At 39.7% G+C, this 23,482-nt stretch overlaps 2 protein-coding genes across 2 annotated transcripts; both read left to right on the top strand.

Moving 5' to 3' along the window:
* Positions 1-7,140: 7,140 nt before the first annotated feature.
* Positions 7,141-10,867, top strand: UBQ1 (Polyubiquitin-A). The gene has a single exon (XM_051219174.1). The coding sequence runs from the start codon at positions 7,169-7,171 to the stop codon at positions 10,820-10,822; it is 3,654 nt and encodes a 1,217-aa protein (XP_051067664.1). The 5' UTR covers positions 7,141-7,168; the 3' UTR covers positions 10,823-10,867.
* Positions 10,868-11,511: 644 nt separating this feature from the next.
* Positions 11,512-19,749, top strand: MS3_00000252 (uncharacterized protein). The gene has a single exon (XM_051208093.1). It carries the CDS (start codon positions 14,293-14,295, stop codon positions 15,094-15,096), a length of 804 nt encoding a protein of 267 aa, XP_051067665.1. The 5' UTR covers positions 11,512-14,292; the 3' UTR covers positions 15,097-19,749.
* The last annotated feature ends 3,733 nt before the right edge of the window (positions 19,750-23,482 follow it).

The following is a 23,482-nucleotide window of genomic DNA, read 5'->3' on the forward strand; positions in this document are numbered from 1 at the left end:
TCTCAAAGGACTCCTTGGAATTCGCTTGGACTAGCTCAGCCAGCAGCGACTTCCAGCATTTGACAACTTTCAAGGAATAGAAGGTGTGTCTGCATTCCGTTTTGCTGTATTTTGTCTCCGATGACTGGGTGTTACGCCTTAGGTTTGTGTTGGAGCTAAACTTAAATTAATGTTTAAGGGGATGTCCAGAAGTGTTAAGGATACTGCGAGTCATTAGACCGTCACTTCTGAGCTGCCTGTACTCTAATCGGTAAATGTTTAGTTATTTGAGGCGCTCTTCATAAGGTTTGAATTCGAGTCCTCTAACTGATTTCTTGGCTCACCGTTGGATATGCTCCAGAGTGCCCATATCCTTTTGGAGTGAAGAAGAAAATACTATGTCTCCGTACTCTAAATGGGGACAAATAAAACTGTTGAAGATTATGTGAAAAGTTCTTTTGTCAAATTGGCTAAAAATGCGCTTCAATATTACCAGTGCAAGGTATGCTCGAAAGGCACTTTTGCGACAGTTAGCGTAAGACTTCAAATCGAAAGGTACCAGGACTCCTAAATCGTTTTCAACTTGGGATGCTTCTAGAGAGGAGTTTCCTAAGTTATAACTGTAGTCTGTGACATGTCGCAGATGGACTACTTTACAAGTGTTAAAGGTATGTCCATTTTGATATGCCCAACTTTGAGGTCCAGTCAGCTCTTCTCATGTGCCAGTATATCCTCTTGGTTGCGTACTACTCTCCAAAGTTTCACATCATCAGCAAAAAGTGATAAGTAAGACAATACTTATTGTGGAAGACAGTTTACATAGATCAAGGAAAGAAGAGGTCCTAGTACTGGTTCCTGGAGGACCCCACTTGTACATCCCATAGCCTGAGAGAGAGTGAAGTTAACCCTGACCTTAAAATGTCGATTTTTTAGACATGAAGTGAGCCAATCAATTTGAGGTGGTCTGATACCCAATCGCCTGAGCTTGTTGATAAGACATATGTGGTTGACCCTATCAAAAGCTTTTGAGAAGTCAAAATAAATGACGTCACTCTTAAGCTTGCGATCAATTATGGTTGTCCATCTGTCCACCGCAGTCAGCAGGTTGGTTATACAAGAATGACACTTCCCGAAACCATACTCTTGGGGTGAAAATAAGTTTAAGGATGATAAATAGTCATGTATACCGTCGCATATCACGGACTCCATAATTTTTGAAGGTATAGAGAGAAGAGCCACCGATCAGTAGCTCAGGGTTCGCTGCGTCAACCTCCTTTGAAAATTAGTGTGATGTGAGCCAACTTCCAAATTTCAGGTAGTTTGCGAGTGAGGTATCGATTACAACAAAAAATGGTTTGTTAGTGTAATATATTTAAAGTCGCAATATCTTTGGAGGCAAAACAACCAAAGGTATCCCAAAAAAGATTTTTGCTGACAAACTACCCCAGCAAATGTCCGTCAAGCGTCAGATTTCATGTCAATTTTGCGTGCATTCATGCACATCATGGGAGGAGGCACGCAAATGATAGATGTAGTATAAGTAGTTTTGTAATGACGTTTACACATGATTCAGTGAATGCGGGAGGAATATATCATATTCTAGGTTGTCTTGCTGACAACTTTGATGTGATTCATAACTCCATTTGAAATAGGGATAATTGCTGTACCGTCATTAAGACCTCACTGCACCATACATCAGGTGGTTGGAGTCTGCAACTCCGAGTTTGTGATTTGATAGCAATCTACGTTATGCGCTTTGTCACAAAACCGACACATTTTGACCTAGAACATAAGCTAATTTCATTGAACTGTGAATGTTACTTAAAAATATGGATGATGCTCTATCATGAGAAGAAAGTCCTTTAGAACTTTTTAATTGATATGTGCACTCTCATCACACATGAAATTAACTTACGAGAATGACGATGGACACGGTTACCCGTCAATTTTATGTTCGCTTAATTAAAAGAAATATATGCTTAACTCTAAACCTAACTATCTATCACAAACCGACACACACTAAGGTGAAATGATTTGTGTAGAAGTTTGGATGAAGTATCATGTATTGGTACCGTGGTTTCCCGATACCACCATGGTATGACAGAAAGGCTTCGAAAGATCTTAAAGCAATACAGACTCGAAGGAGGCTTCTGAAGAACTAACACCTTTCGAAATGCTTGAGTTCATGTGAAGCATGAGATTATCTTTATACCAACAAATAATTGTATCTATCGATAATGGGGTTTTTAATTGTGATGCGTTATATTTTCGATAAATCCTGAGTTGAGCCAAAAAACGTCTGATATGAACAAAAAGTCACCTAATAATCCGGAAGAAGTTGAAAGACTCCAAATAGCATGCCCTCTTCAAAAACCATCCATTCTATATTAAAAATACCGTGAAAATTCAAGAAAGCTTTTTCAACTGCAAAGAAAGACTGGTAGCTAAAGCTTTCTATATATTGCTAAATCCTACTGCCCCCCCCCAATAAGATGAAGGCCTTACTACTCACCGAACTTGGACCATCTATCTGAGCTATCACGTCTGGTTCTATTCACATTTCACATCATTATCACACATAGAAACTCATCACTATCATCTCACATTACATATGTCCTAAATTCCTATGAGTCGTCCAATGTTTTGTTTTCTTACTCCGAAAAATTTACAATCCTCAACTCTTGCATATCCTTTGATTTGCTATATATCCTTGCCATCTATAAACCACATATAATTTGATATGTGTTTTCTAATTTTTACCATTAGTTATCTTCATAGCGGTGTGATATACTTAATGGATATCTAACTCAGAATATAGAAGCTTTAACCATCTGATCTGATTTGCTTGTAACATAGAGCTAGTAGAGACAGTGTATTCCAGAAAGGGGCTTAGATTAAAGCAATATTCATACACACCACAAACGTAAGAGAGCCTAACATTACAAAAGGAGGGAGGTTGGCGTTACTGACCAGCAAACATGATGGTGGGCAGATAACTGCTATCCACCCATGTCTATAGGGCAGAACATTTTGTTAAATTAATGCTTCTTATGGTCTGGTGGAATTTCATGAACAAATGGTATTGATGCTAAATTATTATACAAACTGCCCCTTTAAATCATGTTTGTTTGGTTTCACTTCCTATCGAGTAATCCTAGACAATTTGCTAAATGCGAAGCCTGCTCATGACCCTATCGAATCGATAAAAGCAAAAATGAGCAGAAATAGCTTCGACAAAAAAGCGAGGTAGCCAGTTTTTCAGTACCATATTTTAAAACTTCACATAATCCTATACTTTCAGATTCTTTTTGGATCACGTCCATTTATACATTTCTTTGTCCATTCATACCGTATTTACGCTTGTTTTATTCAACCTACCAGAATGCTCTTGCTTAAAAAGAATCTTAATAATAAAAAATTAAACTAAGTAGTCATACTTTCACTATTTCACCACAATATGCATGAACATTGTCTGCTTTGATTTTCGACCTTTCTTTTTTACCCTCTTTTTCAGACATGCCACCGATAACGCATATGGAACGAGTGACTTTATCCTGCGCCATCATTAATGCCTCGGATGTTTCAGATGGATATATGGTCAGGGCTTATATATACTCTCAAAATTACGTGAATTTATACCTAACTATCTCAGCAAGTGTGAGAGCTACAGGAGTATCACTCTTCTCTCACTATCGGGAAAAGTCTTCAACAGGGTATTGTTAAACAGAATGAAGTACTCAGTAGATGCCAAACTTTGAGACTAACAGGCTGAATTCCGTAAGGATCTATCGTGTACAGACCAATTCGCAACTCTACGAATCATTGTGGAACAATCGATTGAATGAAATTCATCACTTTACATCGCATCACTCTAAACTATAACTGCACAAACATTTATTCTAGCGTCATATCTTACTGCAATTATAAGTTTGTTTTTTTCTAATTATTTTTGTTACTAATTTAACGATACACACATAGTCGTTTATTCTTGTTCTGTGTTCATAAACACGCCTATTAGACTGTTTGCGTATTTAACGTCTCCTTTATTTCTATTCCCTTATTTTCTCCATTTCCTTCTTTACACTCAATTCAATATTCTTCTCAATTGCACAGACCCGATTTATTATTATTAATATTCTACTATTATTGCTCTAATTTTTTTTGAATGGCAAATATAATGCTGACATTATTGAAAATTGTGTATTATTGCATTTTTTGAAGAAACCCGAAATGGTTTCTTCACAACACTTATGTACCCATAAGATGTTTGTGAATAATAATAATAATAATAATAATAACTTTATTGACTACGAGAAAGCATTTGATAGTGTGGACAGAACAACACTATGAAGGCTTCTTTGACACTATGGAATGCCTGAAAAGATACCCAATCCCATACGGAATTCCTATGATGGTAAAGACCGACGTCAGGCAAGGTTACTCTCACCCTTTCTCTTTCTCCTGGTGATCGCCTGTGTTATGAAGAGGCCAACATCTGGGGAGAAGCATGGTTTAAAACGGACAGCAGCTGGACGGTCTAAACTTCGCAGATGATCTGGATCTTCTATCGCACACGCAACAACAAATATAGGAGACGACCAGTGTAGCAGCAGCCCCAGCAACAGTAGGTCTCAATAAACACAAAGGGAAAATCAAGACTCCCCGATACAACACAGCATGCAACAATCGAATCACGCTGGACGTAGAAGATTTGGAAGATGTAAAAACCTCTACATATCTGGGGAGCATCATTGATGAAAATGGTAGATCTGATGCAGATGTGAAGGCAAAGCAAGAGCAGTATATGTACAACTGAAGGACATCTGGAACTCAAAACAACTGTCCACAAGCCAACACCAACGTCAGAATTTTCAATACAAATGTCAAAACAGTTCTACTGTATGTGGCGTAAACTTGGAGAACTACGAAAGTCATCATCTAGAAGATACAAGTTTTTGTTAAAAGTTATCGACGCAAAATACTTCGAATCCGTTGGTCAGACACTATCAGCATCAACCTACTTTGGGAGAGAACAAACCAGACCCCAGAGGAGGAAGAAATCAGAAAGAAGTGCTGGAATTGGACAGGACACACATTGAGGGAAGCACTCAACTGCATCACAAGGCGAGCGCTCACTTGGACTCCCCAATGCCAAAAGAGAAAATGATGACCAAAGAACACACTACTCCGAGAAACGGAGACAGACATGAGAAGAATGAACAAAAACTGAATAAGACTAGGAAGGAAGACCCAGGACAGAATAAGTTGGAGAATGCTGATCGGCAGTCTATGCTCGATTGGGGGCAAAAGGCGTACGCAATTAAGTAAGAAAGAAAAGTATTAAAACAGGCGTTTTAAATAGAACATACTTCAGAGTGTCCTTAGAAGCTATGAGATTAGTAATATATTGATACGTGATAAAAGCGTAGACACAAGGCAAGCACAAAACTGTCAGGAAGCAATAAGAAATACGGGTCGATATCCTGACTGTTTTTATTAGAGCACCACATCCGCATTTTGTCAACTAGTCACAATACCGCGCATTTGACGGGGCTGAATTATTAGCCAGTCAAGAATGGAAACTAGAGAACATATCACGTCACAAAATAGAAACAGATATGAAAAGAATGAGTGACGACTGGAAATACGTAGGAAGGATTTTCCAGGTTTGGGTTAGATGGATAGCCCTGGTGGGCGGCCTGTGCTCCTCCACAGAAGTAACAGGCGTAAGTAAGAATGGACACTGTCTAAAGCATCATCAGAGAAATGACGTAAATCTTCAGCCGGTAAGTTCTCTGGAAAATAAACTCAGTTTCAGTGTCAGTCTCTAAGTTCGACTTCCGTCTGAATTCGAGAGTTAGAATATGCTTTAAAAAAATACGTATAGAACATGATTCAAGGAGCAAGAACATAGAGTACATCCTGTTATGTTTGAACATGTTGTGCTCACCATCAACACCACGGGTAACTAAGATGACTAGATGTTAAATGGTTTATTAATCAAATGAAATATGACTCGGTGGGAAAACTTGTCCGATAGGCTTCATTAGTTTGTTAAGACAGTAAAGAGATGTTAAAATGTTTACAAAGCAAACCACCTAAGGGAATCCAATGTACTGAACACAGTTCTGGATTTCGTCATTTGAAAAGTCAAGCATTTACACCAATATACGATTCCACAAAAGAATACCGATTATCTCACTTCAGATTTAGGGCTAATATTTTGTCTAGAAGATGGTCATGAGTGAAAACTGTCCTGGAATTGTCTACTACGACCTCTGCATTGTCCTGGTCTTCCTCCATTGACTGGGACCCACACCATACTGTAATTGCGTTGAGGAATCACTGGTGCGTCCTTATTCTGTAACTTATGTACAAGAACAGTCTCTTTGGCTGCCTGTTCTCGGATTGTGCCAACCTATTTCCACATTTTTACTGAACTACCTGGGTTGTACTTCACTTATTTCTGACCGACCTGAAACGTTTCATCGTATTTGCTGTGCCAAGGCTGATGACAGCGCTCCAAAGCCTTTTTTCATCCTAATGATCGTCGGACCTCATGGTTGATCTATAAATGAGAGTGATTCTTCTCTAGGACTGTCAGGATGCTGATGATGTCACAGGTATTCAGTGTTTGACAACGCTTCTACCAGTAACACTTTCTAATATATTTCGTTCCCACCAAGAGAAATCAAAAGACAGAGTCGAGGAGACCGGAAGAGTATATTTGGCGATGACCAATATATCGGAATTCTCTGATCTAATCTGGCTAGCGATTGCGGTTGATGTTGAGCACGGCGTTACCACACGTGATCTGGTGCGGATGCCTGACCGAGCGACTTCAGCTAGATGAGTCCACTAAAACATATGGTCAGCATCCAATGTCGAAAACTTACAGAGCTATTTATTTTAGGGATTTATTTACCGCTACAATGCAAATAATTGAGTTACATGACTGCAATGATGAGATCACGTCTCTCCTACCGATGAGATCATGTTATTTAATTTTAAAATCTGCCTGACTGCAAATGACTATTCTCATATCACCAGTTCCTGATGCATGGATTATTAAATCCCTTGAGAGCAACCTTTGTTTTAACCATCTAATTCGGAAGTTCCAGAAGTTAGTATATAAATTCGTCGGCTGTTTGCATAGTCTTCATTACTGTATTCCAAAAATATTTGGGGAATGCAAATATTCGTGAAGACGTTGACTGGTAAGACGATTACGTTGGAGGTTGAGCCTAGTGATACTATTGAGAATGTGAAAGCTAAAATTCAAGACAAAGAAGGTATTCCTCCTGACCAACAACGTTTGATATTCGCTGGTAAGCAGTTGGAAGATGGACGTACTCTGTCTGACTACAACATCCAGAAAGAGTCGACTCTGCATCTTGTCCTTCGTCTACGTGGTGGAATGCAAATCTTTGTGAAGACGTTGACTGGTAAGACGATTACGTTGGAGGTTGAGCCTAGTGATACTATTGAGAATGTGAAAGCTAAAATTCAAGACAAAGAAGGTATTCCTCCTGACCAACAACGTTTGATATTCGCTGGTAAGCAGTTGGAAGATGGACGTACTCTGTCTGACTACAACATCCAGAAAGAGTCGACTCTGCATCTTGTCCTTCGTCTACGTGGTGGAATGCAAATCTTTGTGAAGACGTTGACTGGTAAGACGATTACGTTGGAGGTTGAGCCTAGTGATACTATTGAGAATGTGAAAGCTAAAATTCAAGACAAAGAAGGTATTCCTCCTGACCAACAACGTTTGATATTCGCTGGTAAGCAGTTGGAAGATGGACGTACTCTATCTGACTACAACATCCAGAAAGAGTCGACTCTGCATCTTGTCCTTCGTCTACGTGGTGGAATGCAAATCTTTGTGAAGACGTTGACTGGTAAGACGATTACGTTGGAGGTTGAGCCTAGTGATACTATTGAGAATGTGAAAGCTAAAATTCAAGACAAAGAAGGTATTCCTCCTGACCAACAACGTTTGATATTCGCTGGTAAGCAGTTGGAAGATGGACGTACTCTGTCTGACTACAACATCCAGAAAGAGTCGACTCTGCATCTTGTCCTTCGTCTACGTGGTGGAATGCAAATCTTTGTGAAGACGTTGACTGGTAAGACGATTACGTTGGAGGTTGAGCCTAGTGATACTATTGAGAATGTGAAAGCTAAAATTCAAGACAAAGAAGGTATTCCTCCTGACCAACAACGTTTGATATTCGCTGGTAAGCAGTTGGAAGATGGACGTACTCTGTCTGACTACAACATCCAGAAAGAGTCGACTCTGCATCTTGTCCTTCGTCTACGTGGTGGAATGCAAATCTTTGTGAAGACGTTGACTGGTAAGACGATTACGTTGGAGGTTGAGCCTAGTGATACTATTGAGAATGTGAAAGCTAAAATTCAAGACAAAGAAGGTATTCCTCCTGACCAACAACGTTTGATATTCGCTGGTAAGCAGTTGGAAGATGGACGTACTCTGTCTGACTACAACATCCAGAAAGAGTCGACTCTGCATCTTGTCCTTCGTCTACGTGGTGGAATGCAAATCTTTGTGAAGACGTTGACTGGTAAGACGATTACGTTGGAGGTTGAGCCTAGTGATACTATTGAGAATGTGAAAGCTAAAATTCAAGACAAAGAAGGTATTCCTCCTGACCAACAACGTTTGATATTCGCTGGTAAGCAGTTGGAAGATGGACGTACTCTGTCTGACTACAACATCCAGAAAGAGTCGACTCTGCATCTTGTCCTTCGTCTACGTGGTGGAATGCAAATCTTTGTGAAGACGTTGACTGGTAAGACGATTACGTTAGAGGTTGAGCCTAGTGATACTATTGAGAATGTGAAAGCTAAAATTCAAGACAAAGAAGGTATTCCTCCTGACCAACAACGTTTGATATTCGCTGGTAAGCAGTTGGAAGATGGACGTACTCTGTCTGACTACAACATCCAGAAAGAGTCGACTCTGCATCTTGTCCTTCGTCTACGTGGTGGAATGCAAATCTTTGTGAAGACGTTGACTGGTAAGACGATTACGTTGGAGGTTGAGCCTAGTGATACTATTGAGAATGTGAAAGCTAAAATTCAAGACAAAGAAGGTATTCCTCCTGACCAACAACGTTTGATATTCGCTGGTAAGCAGTTGGATGATGGACGTACTCTGTCTGACTACAACATCCAGAAAGAGTCGACTCTGCATCTTGTCCTTCGTCTACGTGGTGGAATGCAAATCTTTGTGAAGACGTTGACTGGTAAGACGATTACGTTGGAGGTTGAGCCTAGTGATACTATTGAGAATGTGAAAGCTAAAATTCAAGACAAAGAAGGTATTCCTCCTGACCAACAACGTTTGATATTCGCTGGTAAGCAGTTGGAAGATGGACGTACTCTGTCTGACTACAACATCCAGAAAGAGTCGACTCTGCATCTTGTCCTTCGTCTACGTGGTGGAATGCAAATCTTTGTGAAGACGTTGACTGGTAAGACGATTACGTTGGAGGTTGAGCCTAGTGATACTATTGAGAATGTGAAAGCTAAAATTCAAGACAAAGAAGGTATTCCTCCTGACCAACAACGTTTGATATTCGCTGGTAAGCAGTTGGAAGATGGACGTACTCTGTCTGACTACAACATCCAGAAAGAGTCGACTCTGCATCTTGTCCTTCGTCTACGTGGTGGAATGCAAATCTTTGTGAAGACGTTGACTGGTAAGACGATTACGTTGGAGGTTGAGCCTAGTGATACTATTGAGAATGTGAAAGCTAAAATTCAAGACAAAGAAGGTATTCCTCCTGACCAACAACGTTTGATATTCGCTGGTAAGCAGTTGGAAGATGGACGTACTCTGTCTGACTACAACATCCAGAAAGAGTCGACTCTGCATCTTGTCCTTCGTCTACGTGGTGGAATGCAAATCTTTGTGAAGACGTTGACTGGTAAGACGATTACGTTAGAGGTTGAGCCTAGTGATACTATTGAGAATGTGAAAGCTAAAATTCAAGACAAAGAAGGTATTCCTCCTGACCAACAACGTTTGATATTCGCTGGTAAGCAGTTGGAAGATGGACGTACTCTGTCTGACTACAACATCCAGAAAGAGTCGACTCTGCATCTTGTCCTTCGTCTACGTGGTGGAATGCAAATCTTTGTGAAGACGTTGACTGGTAAGACGATTACGTTGGAGGTTGAGCCTAGTGATACTATTGAGAATGTGAAAGCTAAAATTCAAGACAAAGAAGGTATTCCTCCTGACCAACAACGTTTGATATTCGCTGGTAAGCAGTTGGAAGATGGACGTACTCTGTCTGACTACAACATCCAGAAAGAGTCGACTCTGCATCTTGTCCTTCGTCTACGTGGTGGAATGCAAATCTTTGTGAAGACGTTGACTGGTAAGACGATTACGTTAGAGGTTGAGCCTAGTGATACTATTGAGAATGTGAAAGCTAAAATTCAAGACAAAGAAGGTATTCCTCCTGACCAACAACGTTTGATATTCGCTGGTAAGCAGTTGGAAGATGGACGTACTCTGTCTGACTACAACATCCAGAAAGAGTCGACTCTGCATCTTGTCCTTCGTCTACGTGGTGGAATGCAAATCTTTGTGAAGACGTTGACTGGTAAGACGATTACGTTGGAGGTTGAGCCTAGTGATACTATTGAGAATGTGAAAGCTAAAATTCAAGACAAAGAAGGTATTCCTCCTGACCAACAACGTTTGATATTCGCTGGTAAGCAGTTGGAAGATGGACGTACTCTGTCTGACTACAACATCCAGAAAGAGTCAACCTTACATCTTGTTCTGCGCCTACGTGGAGGCATGTGATTTCTGTTAAAGTAAAATTGAAAAATAAATTTTAGTTTGATTTTATTTCTAAACGTAGTTCTGTTTTCGCGAGCTGCGAATGATGTTGGTCTGTTGTGTTGTACTAAGTAGTGCGTTTTAACAGTGTGATACGGTCGATGGATATTCGAGCTTGGTTAGATTTCAGCTAAGTCATTCATGGTTTAATAATGTAGGACGAGTTGTTTGGACACAATGTGTTTGATGACATAGGCATTAGGAGTTGTATGGTATTGAGTAAGGATACGCGTTTTGAAATTTGTGGGAAAGTAACCGCAAATAAATTGATCGTCATATTACAACCGATTTCGTGACATCACACATTCCTTTCCTGTAGATATCGACCGCATATCAGACTTGAGTTTGTATGTCCAACCCATTCTCAGCGTCTTTTCCTAGTTCCCGTTTCAGTTGGATGCTGGTTTGTTCTCTCCCGCGGTAGGCTGTTGCTGATGGTATCCGGCCAACGGACAATGAGTATCTTGTGTAGAATTTATTTATTTATTTGAACACAAACATTGGTACAAGAGAGCGCCAATATACATGCGCCACACAAAACAATGAGAATTCAAAGAGAAAAAAACAGGTAATAAGCGTAAAAAAAGAGAACAATAACGAAGAGATTGGTTTAAGGTAGTGTGGTAGTAAGGAGGGGACGGAAAGTACAATCGGAAGAAATCTTTTAGTTAAGGGAGACAACCACTTTCTATGAAGAAAGTAAAAGAAAGTTACAGCAGGATCGCCACTGGCTTCTATTCTGAGCCATATCTAATAACGTCTCCAGCCACAGTGTTGTACCATCTCTCGGACCCCAACCAGGGGGTCGTGAAGGACCAACACAAGCCAGTCCTTTGCTGTTTCCTTTCATGCCACGACACCATGTCATGCACTGACCAACTCTCCGCTTTTTCCAAACAGTCCCAGAGTCGGCAAATAATGCACGACGTGGAATTCTCTGGGACGACATTCGGAGAACATGTCCAAGCCACCGAAGTCAGTGTTTCAAGATGGTGACATCGATTGCATTATCATCTCTGTGCCCGAACACACGATGCCGAACCTCTGCATTACTGACATGGTGTTGCCACTGGATGTCAGCAATCCTTCGGAGACAGCAATGATCGAACACAGAGTCGTCTAACGTCTTCAACTCGGAGAGACCAGGTTTCACAAGCATAGAGCAAAACTGCTCTCACCGACACGTTGTAGTTCCGACCTTTTACAGCCAGACTAACATCACGAAGGCGCCAAAGATGGCCCAGATTGGCATAAGCCGCTCTGGCTTTCACTATACGTGCATTGATCTCATCACTCACACCCCCACCAGCACTTATGCTGCTACCTAGATACACGAACTTCTCGACTACGTCTATCTGCTCACCATCCAGGGTGAGAACATGATTAGAATCCTGCCAGTCTTGTAGAAGTACTTTGCACTTCGAAGGTGCAAGCACATACCATACCTACGGACACTGATCGCCAACTGATTAAGTGCGGATTGCATGCCTTGGGCACTATCGCACAGTAAGACAATATCATCCGCATACTCAAGGTCGAGAAGTCTTTCTCCAGGCGACGGATCCACACCACCATTACTTACATCCATCAGAGCTGTTTCCAGAATGTCACTGATGGCAAAATCAAAGAGGAATGGTGAGATTGGGCAACCCTGTCTAACCCCACTGCTCGAATAGAACAATGGAGAAAGGTGGTTGTATGCCCTCACTCTGCTTGAGGTGTTTGTATATAGGGCTTTTAGGATGTTAATAAACTTCTTAGGCACACCCTTCTTCAATAGACAATCCCAGAGAACAGTCCTGTCCAACGAATCGAAGGCAGCCCTAATGTCATGAAACACTACGATTGTTGGCCTTTGATAAATATGACGGTATTCTAACATTTGACGGAGTGTGAAGATATGATCAATACATCCTCGACCAGAACGAAACAGCCTGCTCCTCGCGAGTCAATCTTTCTCGGGTTTTGAGCAATCTACGAAGTTTGACGGAAGCCGACAGTTTGAACGCAATCGGAAGTAGACTTATCCCCCGATAGTTGTTACAGAGACGATGTGAACCTTTTTAAAAGATAGGGACAACTATCGACTGATTCCATGATGCTGGTACACTCTTTAGCTCCCAGATTTTTGTAAACGTCGTCAGTTTCTTAGCCAGAAAGTCACCACTATGTTTAAAAAGAGCCGGAGGTAAATCATCTTGGCCAGGTGATTTGTAACGCTTCAAGAGTTGGAGTTCCTTGCGGACTTTCGCCTCATTTGATGGATCAGTCGTCACCGGCCATGGAAGGCAGGACAGTTCGACCGATGTTACCGGAGCAGTAGGCCAGTTGAACTGCCCTTCGAAAAATTCTGCCCATCGTCCAAGACGTCGATGGATGTTAGTGATTGGCATCCCATCATCCTCGCAGATTGTTTCGCTCACACCAGACTTCTTGCTGCCAGTGGCTCGGATGAGTTGGAAGAGCTTCCGGTAGTTACCGGATGCAGCTGCTGCTTCCAGCTCATTAGCACGCTTCGACCACCGGGCTTCTCGGTCCTTACGCAAGCTGTGCCCAATTTCACTACGTAACATCCTTTGTTTGTGGTCAAACTCACAGTCACCCGGAGTAGACCGACGGGCTTCAATGAGTTGTAAGGAACCAGAAGAAACCCAGTGCTTATAAGCGGGACGTTTCGCGAACCCACAACTGACTGTGTCGAAAATTGCCTATAAATACCTGTACCCTTTTGATGGTGGTTGTAATAGTTCTCGGAGCCTAAGCTCTGTACAGTAGAACTGTCTTGACGTTCGTTTTGAAGATTCTGACTTTGATATTGGTTTATAGACAGTTGTTTTGAGTCCCATATGTTTTTCAAATGTAGGAATGCTGTCCTTGCTTTGCCAATCCTCGCCTTTACATCTGCATCAGGTCCTCCTTGTTCGCCGATGAGCCTTGTTTGACTCCGGTCCTTACTTGGAATGCGTCTGTCAGCTGTTCTACATGCACCACTTTGCACTGTAGTCCGTCGTATGAATTCCGTATGATGTTGACGATGTTCTTAGGTACTCATTCCATAGTGCCGAAGAAGTTTCCATAAAGTCCTCCTGCATACACTGCCGAATACTTTCTCGTAGTCAAGGAAGTTGATGTATAGTGACGAGTTCCATTTAATCGATTGCTAAACAATGATCCTGGTGTCGCGATTTGGTCTGTGCACGACCGATCCCTACTAAATCAGGTCTGTTGGTCTTGAAGCTGAACGTTTACTGAACTTTCCATCCAGTCCAATAACACTTTTTTGAAACTTTTCCTGGTACGGATAGTAGTGTGATGCCCCTGTAGCTCTCACACTTGCTCAGATCTTTTTGTGATATCTTGATGAAATATCCTTCTTTCTAGTCTATCTGCGGCACTTGTTCTTCCCCGAGATCTTCCTGAATAGAACGTGGACTATGTTTGAAGTTACTTCTATGTCTGACTGCAGTAGCAGCAGACAACTGTTAAGACTTGTCAAGGACACAGGTATTATGAATCCAACTTTTAGCGAAACTATCTCGGGAAAAGATGGACATATCATTCACTCTCAATCCAGGAGATTGGATCGATGGGCGGAACACTTTAGGGATCATTTCAACTGGCCTTCAGCCACACTTCGGTTCCCCTCAATCTACATTAGACCTGAATGGCATGTTGATGTAGGTCCTCCAACACTTAACGAAGTTGAAAAAGCTATAGGAAATCTGAAGCGAGGGAGAGCAGCAGTCCCTGACAGGTTTACCTCTGAGGTTTTTAAGGATGGCAGTCCAGTATTGGCAGTGAGATTGACTAAGGTCTTAGGTAGAATCTGGGAACTGGACGTAATCCCGTCTGATTGGTCTCAATCACTGATTGTGTCAGTCTATAAGAAGGCACAAAAGTCCTCTTGTAACAGTCACAGAGGGATCAGTCTGACTAATGCAGTGTATAAAATATTAGCTTTAATAATACTTCGACGCCTAACTAAAGCTCGTGCAGAGCAGACTAGAGAAAACCAGGCTAGTTTCCGACTTGGACGTGGCTGTATAGACCAGATAATCCCAATTCGTCAGGTCCTAGAACATAGACGAACATTCAGACGTTCCACAATAGTAGTATTTTTCGACTTAAGGCGACGTTTGACTCTGTTACTCCGACAAGCGATGTTTTATGGTGTAGGAGTAGGATGGAAGAAAGCGAGGGGCGACCAGACCAAAACATGTCACAAATACGTGAATTGAACTAAACATCGGTTTTCAGTAATAAATATTATAGGTTGAAGGTTGATTTGGCTGTAGCAATTCTTACACTAAGTATTTCTGTTAAGCTTTAGTTTCTTCTCAAAAGGTCCATTGAGGAAACTGATATGACTTGTCCGGATAGAGGATCTTGTCGATGACCACTGAGAAAATAGAATCCTATCTTGAGTGTGTTTAATTGTGAGTCTTTTTATCTTTTGTGAAGGCATCGAGGATGGTTAGTCTTCAAGCTAACAAGAAGGTAGACATGTCAGCACATAACTGATCGTTAAGGGTACGAAATTCCAATGTAACCTGGCCGCACATTTGATTATAAGGTAGAGAATTTAAGTGTTGTAATTTCTTATGATGCGAGAAACTGGTCAGGACATTTACTGTGTTATTACTTACTTGTCAGACACGCTCGAGAGTGTCAGTATCTTTAAAAAGACATGGATTAGCTGCGTGGATGCAGTATTTTAGGTGAAGTGTCAGGTGAATGGGGTATGAAATCTGAAATATATTTTCGTCAAGGAATCTAAAGATTTTGCGAAGTGACCATACTACGCAGCACCATTTAGCAGCTGTTGCATTGTAGTGTGAGGTCTTTTTCAAGTCACGACTTAAAGTTTCTAGGTGTTCTTAATCTTGTGAGAGTGGCGTTCCATTTGTCATGTAATTCTGGTCGTTGTTGTTGTTGTTGTGGCTGATGTGCACTCGGTCACTTTCTGATATTGGTCTTCCAATCCAAACTTTGCGAGCACCTAGCTCATTCATTTGAACCAGCTTACTCTCGAGCTTAGTATTATCACTACTTATTATTCTCCAGACTTTTATATCATCTAGAAAGTATACTGCGGTCATCCCACTGAACACATTTGATCACGGAACTGAATTAACATCGTATGGATTATTCAGATCGACAAGATCCTCTATCCGGACAAGTCATATCAGTTTCCTCAATGGACCTTTTGAGAAGAAACTAAAGCTTAACAGAAATACTTAGTGTAAGAATTGCTACAGCCAAATCAACCTTCAACCTATAATATTTATTACTGAAAACTGATGTTTAATTAAACTGACAACACTAAATCGATTTCCCAAATGTAGTCTGAGTAAAAGGAAGCTAAAAATGCTTCCAAGCTACCCACAATATTCTTTGTATAAATACAACGTCAAATAAAAGTGTTGTTTCAGTTCCTAGATTATACACTATACTCAGGCATAGTAATAAAAGTAAACGCCATATTAATTACTTTAAGGGAGAGAAATAACTTGGTTATGCGCTGTGGATTCGAAATATTATAAACCTGATGGGTAAACAATTCTTAGTTTTACTCTGAATGCATGGTGTAGTATCAATGTACCAAGTATGTTTTTGGTTGTGTAACTGATATGAGGTTGTCGTATGGAAAAGACCTTTCGGACGTTAGCCCAACTAGCTTTGAAGTCTAGCTTATGAAGATTATTTATTCTTGCTTATGATCAGGCACCTCAATCTGTTTTTGATCAGTATTACGTTTAAAAAACCAAGATTGTCTGCTAACCATCCAGATGGATTTGTTACGAAAATTAGGTTGTTAATAGGTATTAACTAAAGCGATTTCAAGCAAATTTACTGATGTATACCGTAAATGTGACATTTACTGAAGCATATCTCGCTAGATGGTATAATCCTTTTAGTAACTATCAACATAACGATGGATTGTTAGTTAAAACATCCCACTTTCAACTAATAGGTTTTGGGTGCAAGACCGCTCCATACTTAAGTTTGGATAACCGAGTATTATCAATGAATCTCAAACATTGACTGGGAGTGCACTTACATATAATGAGAGCCAAGATCTTTAGGTCTGCAGAAGAACACCATAGTGTCAGACCACTTTAGTCCATTTCTTATAAACCACAATCCTCATCTACTGCTACCATTGATTTTTCATCTCAACGTGGATCTGATTAGATTCACATGTCATAAATATTTACTAGGATTCCAGGAAATGCATGGCAGTCACCAATTGAAGCAAGATGATAATCCAGACAACTTTTGCTGTAGCTCTCTTAGGGTTTATGCCAGTCCCAAGCCCGAACAATGGAGAAGGGTTGGACATGGAATCAACAACCCCACTACATAGAAAACAACCTTGCTAAAAGCACACTAACCAGAATGAACAGTTTAAGCCATTTGAGATCTTCCCTGGGAGTTGGAGGATCTTCATTCAGAAGGATTATGACGCCTCATGGTGAGAGTCGAGATTCTTTGGAAGTAACGAGGCCGATGCCCCTTCTAACAACCAGAGCAACAGCTAAGATCGGTACATGAAATGTCTGGACAATATGGGAGACCGATAGGATCAATCAAATAGCTACGGAAATCAGGAGATACAACTTGGAGGTGCTCGGAATCAGTGAAACGCATTCGATCCAAGCTCGACAGGAAGGATTAGATTCGCGAGAGATGCTGTTGTACTTTGATCATGAAGAAGAAAACGCTCCACACACTCAGGAAGTTGCTGAGATGCTGTCCAATGAAGCATGGAAAACACTTATAGGATGTGAATCTCGTGGATCCAGAATCATCAAAGCATCCTTCAAAACAAAGGAGATCACAAAGAGTCCTATCCAATGTCATGCACTCACCAACTATATCAATGAAGATGATAAAGGCCAGTTTTACGAAAGGACGCAATCGGTTGTAGTGAAGTGTACAGGAACGGACTTGACCATCCTGACGGGAGACCTAAACTCCAAGGTTGGAATGAACAACGCCAGGTGAGAAGATATCATCGGGCGACATGGACTGGGAGAAAAGAATGACAATCGCGAGAGATCTGCAGATTCACATGCATTCAACAAAATGGTTATGGGTGGTAGTGTATTCCTCTCCCCCACAAACGCGTACACAAAGCCACATGGGTCTCACTGGATCACATTACAGAGAACGAGATCGGCTATATTTGCATCACTAAGATACATTCAGAAGGTCAATGGAAGACGTGAGAACGAAGAAACAGATAACCACCTGATTGTCAAGAGGAAAGTGAATGTAGACAGATAAAGTTTTCCATATAGGTAACATTAAGTACTGAACGACTTATTTAGCCAATGGATATATAAACCTTGTCTTTTAGAAACTACCTTGCCGATGAACTATATCAGTGTCGTCGTCTTTTCGTATTTATGATTTTTAGTTCGAAAGGTTCAATAAGGTACAGGAAAGTTAATTTGTCCTAGTTTCAAACTCCTCACCAAGTTTTACAACAGTTACCATACTTTTAATTCATTGAGTCATAATCTTTGTGTATTCATTAATATACACTGCGAAAATGTTTCGGATGTGGGTGACGCCGTTGTCATACAATCTCTTGTATTTCAGTCGATGGTCGTTCGTGAATAAAATTATCATGCTGAAGATCTTCTAGCAACAGAGATAGAGAGATGTACTATAGAATTGGCTATTGAAAGTGATGAATGAGTATAATTGGTGGTATTGATTGTCTGCACATGATGTTATTATGATGAGACATGAAGAGGAGATTACAAAACACGTGAAGTGATTTTCGTAGGAATCAGTTTGGTTATCCCTCATTTGTAGATGTTAAAAGTTTGATTTATGGTATTTTCATATTATCTGAGTTGTAGGCTTTTACTAACTCCCACTAACCGTTGTGATATTTCTCACCTCAATACGTTCCAGTTAATTAGCCATAAATCTGTTATTTGTTGCAAATTTCCAGTGTGTATATCTTTGCAGGTTTATTGTTTTTGATTTTCTGTAGTCTAGCATTTTATGTTTTGTCACGTGAGTTCTTGACTTCGAATAACAAGGTGTTTGGGTGATCTTTCTGGTATTCTGATTAATGAATTGTGTGAATACTGTTTGAGTCTATCAGTCGTTAGCGCTCACAGTAACTTCGTCGGTGGAATCAGTGTTATTAGCCTAGGTGGGAATATCAACAAATATCTGTGTGGAAACTGATCAATCTATGATTTTGATGTGTAGGCCGTTGAGGTACTTATGGTTTACTGCAGAGTTTGATAAGAATATGTCCAAGGCTGGTTACGAATGAGACTTAAAGGTTTTGAACAAGCTGTATAAATGGATGGTTTTCGATCAAACCTACTTTGAACCCAGTTTTGAATGACAATGGTTGTGAAGGTCTAGTCTTATCACATTAATACTTGAGTAGATAAGTTTAGTTTTGTTACCTGACCTCAGCATTGAGCAAATGTTGGAACAGAGACTGTTGATAACTGTGTTGACGTCATTTATTTTTTATGTCATAATCACATCTCAGACAATAATCGGCGTTTGTGTCTAAGGCAGTATATGAGACTGTTTTTCGAAGCCTAAAATGTTTACAAAATGTATGATTCATCTCACTGATATTAACATCGAACCGGGCAAATTTGGAAAAAACGACAGTATTGCGGAAAATCTGGAAATTTCAGTTACTGAGTTGGAAACTATGGTTTACCGAATGTTCACTTTCCACTCATGATTTTCAAATGTAACAATAGTTATTATTAAAAAAATAAGCGAAAGTCATGTGGTATAACTATGATATTTGTGGGAATGTTTAATAAATAAGCTGAAAAATATTTCTATGCATGTGATTGTTAAAATCAAGACGACAACAGATTATGACTAATATAACTGATTTATTTGATTTTCGTAATTTGAGAAAAACATGCTCTGTCGAAATATTTTAGCACATGTGGTCCAACAAAGATAGGAGTTTTTGAAAAAAGACAACAGCAATAATTCATATGATGACGCCTAATATGCACTTTTCTTGATGCAAAACGATATGATTCCATGTTAATGTGATACAAATTATATGTTAGGTTTGAAATGGCAATCGTATACAAGAGTCGATTGCGTCACAAGTGAGATGGTAGCATATCTTGGATATAGGTGTAGTCTAATAGACCAACTAACTGGTTAAAATGTGGGATGACTATCGAGCGGTATGTGGGTCGTGGTTCCTCTGGTATGTGAGTTGATGTACGAAGTTTACCTAGTTTTAAAATAAACCGAGGTAGTATTTCAGTGTTCCTTACTTATCCTAGCTGATATATTTTCGCGATGAAAACTATTTCCAGTGGGATATATTCCTTTATAAAAGAATAAATGTCAATAGCACCCTCTCCAAATGCTGATGTAACTGGTTCTGTTAAACTGCAAGCTAAGCGTCACTGAGTATTACAGCTCATAAAGTTAGATCAATACTTTGATCTCTAAGGATTTATGATGAGTTGAAATAAGGTTAATTTTACTGGGGTACTCTCATTGAGCCAACGTGTTTTTGAGATAATTTGGCTATGTAATGCACTAATAAAAATGTAGAAACATTCGATTCTTCAAGGAAATGTGGTTTCTTACCATCATTTTTACCAAGAAGAAACGTCTTGGAATTGATACTAACTGATCACTCAGCAGTAAGCTATATCATGTTGTCAAGTCCTTATTTCTGAAATGTGGATGTCAGTTACAGATCCACGGGTAACATAATTGGTTGTGATACTGGCCAATGGGAGTGTAAATTCTGTTTGGAAAAAACAGTACCCTCGGGAGTGTAGGTACAGCTCTCCAACGAGCGCCGACGTTCACGAAACCTAGTTCTAGAACCTCCAATATCCTAACAATGCAGTTCACCAGATTTAGAGCACCAAAGATGGATTTAGAAACAATTTACCTTAGGGTTATCAGTGTGTATAATAGTTCCAGAGCAATATACATATAAATGACGATTTAATACAATGATTAGTGAAATAGTCAAACGTATTTGCTAAACAATTTTAGTAGGAAAGTATCTACTTATAAGTAGTATTTCCCACAAGTACAAAATTATGAATATTGGGTAATTTATAATTCAGTCACATATAGGCAGTCAGGAGATCCTGAAGTAATTGAGTTAGAAACTAGTGAATTCGGATGAGAGCGGCATCAAAGCCATTCTCTCATGTTACATACAATATATCAAGCAGGAACCCGTAAATTGAAACGAAGGTCCTAAAGCGAAATATCGTCTTAGGTATTACTGAGACCACGTAAGGGTCTAAGCTGAGAAATCATTAAAAACCAAGAGGCGTTGGACAGCTGTGTCTTCTTATCATGGGAACTCTCAGCAATGTTTATTCACGACTGCACCACAGGAGTCGAAACTAGGACCTTCGGTATCACGCGCGAACACCCAGCCTCAAAAATACTGAGTCGGAATCCAGTGATGAACATGTGTAACTTCAACCTGGTTCACAACATTTTGGGTCCTAGTTTCGACTCCTGTGGTGCAGTCGTGAATAAACATTGCTGAGAGTTCCCATGATAAGAAGACACAGCTGTCCAACGCCTCTTGGTTTTTAATGATTTCTCAGCTTAGACCCTTACGTGGTCTCAGTAATACCTAAGACGATATTTCGCTTTAGGACCTTCGTTTCAATTTACGGGTTCCTGCTTGATATATTGTATGTAACATGAGAGAATGGCTTTGATGCCGCTCTCATCCGAATTCACTAGTTTCTAACTCAATTACTTCAGGATCTCCTGACTGCCTATATGTGACTGAATTATAAATTACCCAATATTCATAATTTTGTACTTGTGGGAAATACTACTTATAAGTAGATACTTTCCTACTAAAATTGTTTAGCAAATACGTTTGACTATTTCACTAATCATTGTATTAAATCGTCATTTATATGTATATTGCTCTGGAACTATTATACACACTGATAACCCTAAGGTAAATTGTTTCTAAATCCATCTTTGGTGCTCTAAATCTGGTGAACTGCATTGTTAGGATATTGGAGGTTCTAGAACTAGGTTTCGTGAACGTCGGCGCTCGTTGGAGAGCTGTACCTACACTCCCGAGGGTACTGTTTTTTCCAAACAGAATTTACACTCCCATTGGCCAGTATCACAACCAATTATGTTACCCGTGGATCTGTAACTGACATCCACATTTCAGAAATAAGGACTTGACAACATGATATAGCTTACTGCTGAGTGATCAGTTAGTATCAATTCCAAGACGTTTCTTCTTGGTAAAAATGATGGTAAGAAACCACATTTCCTTGAAGAATCGAATGTTTCTACATTTTTATTAGTGCATTACATAGCCAAATTATCTCAAAAACACGTTGGCTCAATGAGAGTACCCCAGTAAAATTAACCTTATTTCAACTCATCATAAATCCTTAGAGATCAAAGTATTGATCTAACTTTATGAGCTGTAATACTCAGTGACGCTTAGCTTGCAGTTTAACAGAACCAGTTACATCAGCATTTGGAGAGGGTGCTATTGACATTTATTCTTTTATAAAGGAATATATCCCACTGGAAATAGTTTTCATCGCGAAAATATATCAGCTAGGATAAGTAAGGAACACTGAAATACTACCTCGGTTTATTTTAAAACTAGGTAAACTTCGTACATCAACTCACATACCAGAGGAACCACGACCCACATACCGCTCGATAGTCATCCCACATTTTAACCAGTTAGTTGGTCTATTAGACTACACCTATATCCAAGATATGCTACCATCTCACTTGTGACGCAATCGACTCTTGTATACGATTGCCATTTCAAACCTAACATATAATTTGTATCACATTAACATGGAATCATATCGTTTTGCATCAAGAAAAGTGCATATTAGGCGTCATCATATGAATTATTGCTGTTGTCTTTTTTCAAAAACTCCTATCTTTGTTGGACCACATGTGCTAAAATATTTCGACAGAGCATGTTTTTCTCAAATTACGAAAAATCAAATAAATCAGTTATATTAGTCATAATCTGTTGTCGTCTTGATTTTAACAATCACATGCATAGAAATATTTTTCAGCTTATTTATTAAACATTCCCCATAGTTATACCACATGACTTTCGCTTATTTTTTTAATAATAACTATTGTTACATTTGAAAATCATGAGTGGAAAGTGAACATTCGGTAAACCATAGTTTCCAACTCAGTAACTGAAATTTCCAGATTTTCCGCAATACTGTCGTTTTTTTCCAAATTTGCCCGGTTCGATGTTAATATCAGTGAGATGAATCATACATTTTGTAAACATTTTAGGCTTCGAAAAACAGTCTCATATACTGCCTTAGACACAAACGCCGATTATTGTCTGAGATGTGATTATGACATAAAAAATAAATGACGTCAACACAGTTATCAACAATCTCTGTTTCACCATTTATTTTAGTAATTTATTTTATTTGAACACATAAATATCGGTACAAGAGAGCGCCAATATATATGCGCCACACAAAACAGTGAGAATTCGAGGCGAAAAAAAAGAGAACAATAACGAAGAGGTTAGTGTAGGGTAGTGTAGTAATAATAATAGTAATAATTAGGGAACGGAAATGTACAATC

This window comes from Schistosoma haematobium, chromosome 2, assembly GCF_000699445.3.
Source record: "Schistosoma haematobium chromosome 2, whole genome shotgun sequence".
Classification (NCBI taxonomy): domain Eukaryota; kingdom Metazoa; phylum Platyhelminthes; class Trematoda; order Strigeidida; family Schistosomatidae; genus Schistosoma; species Schistosoma haematobium.

Coding starts and splice junctions, on each gene's coding strand:
- MS3_00000252 (XM_051208093.1), top strand. CDS start 14,293: ATGTTTGAAGTTACTTCTATGTCTGACTGCAGTAGCAGCAGACAACTG.
- UBQ1 (XM_051219174.1), top strand. CDS start 7,169: ATGCAAATATTCGTGAAGACGTTGACTGGTAAGACGATTACGTTGGAG.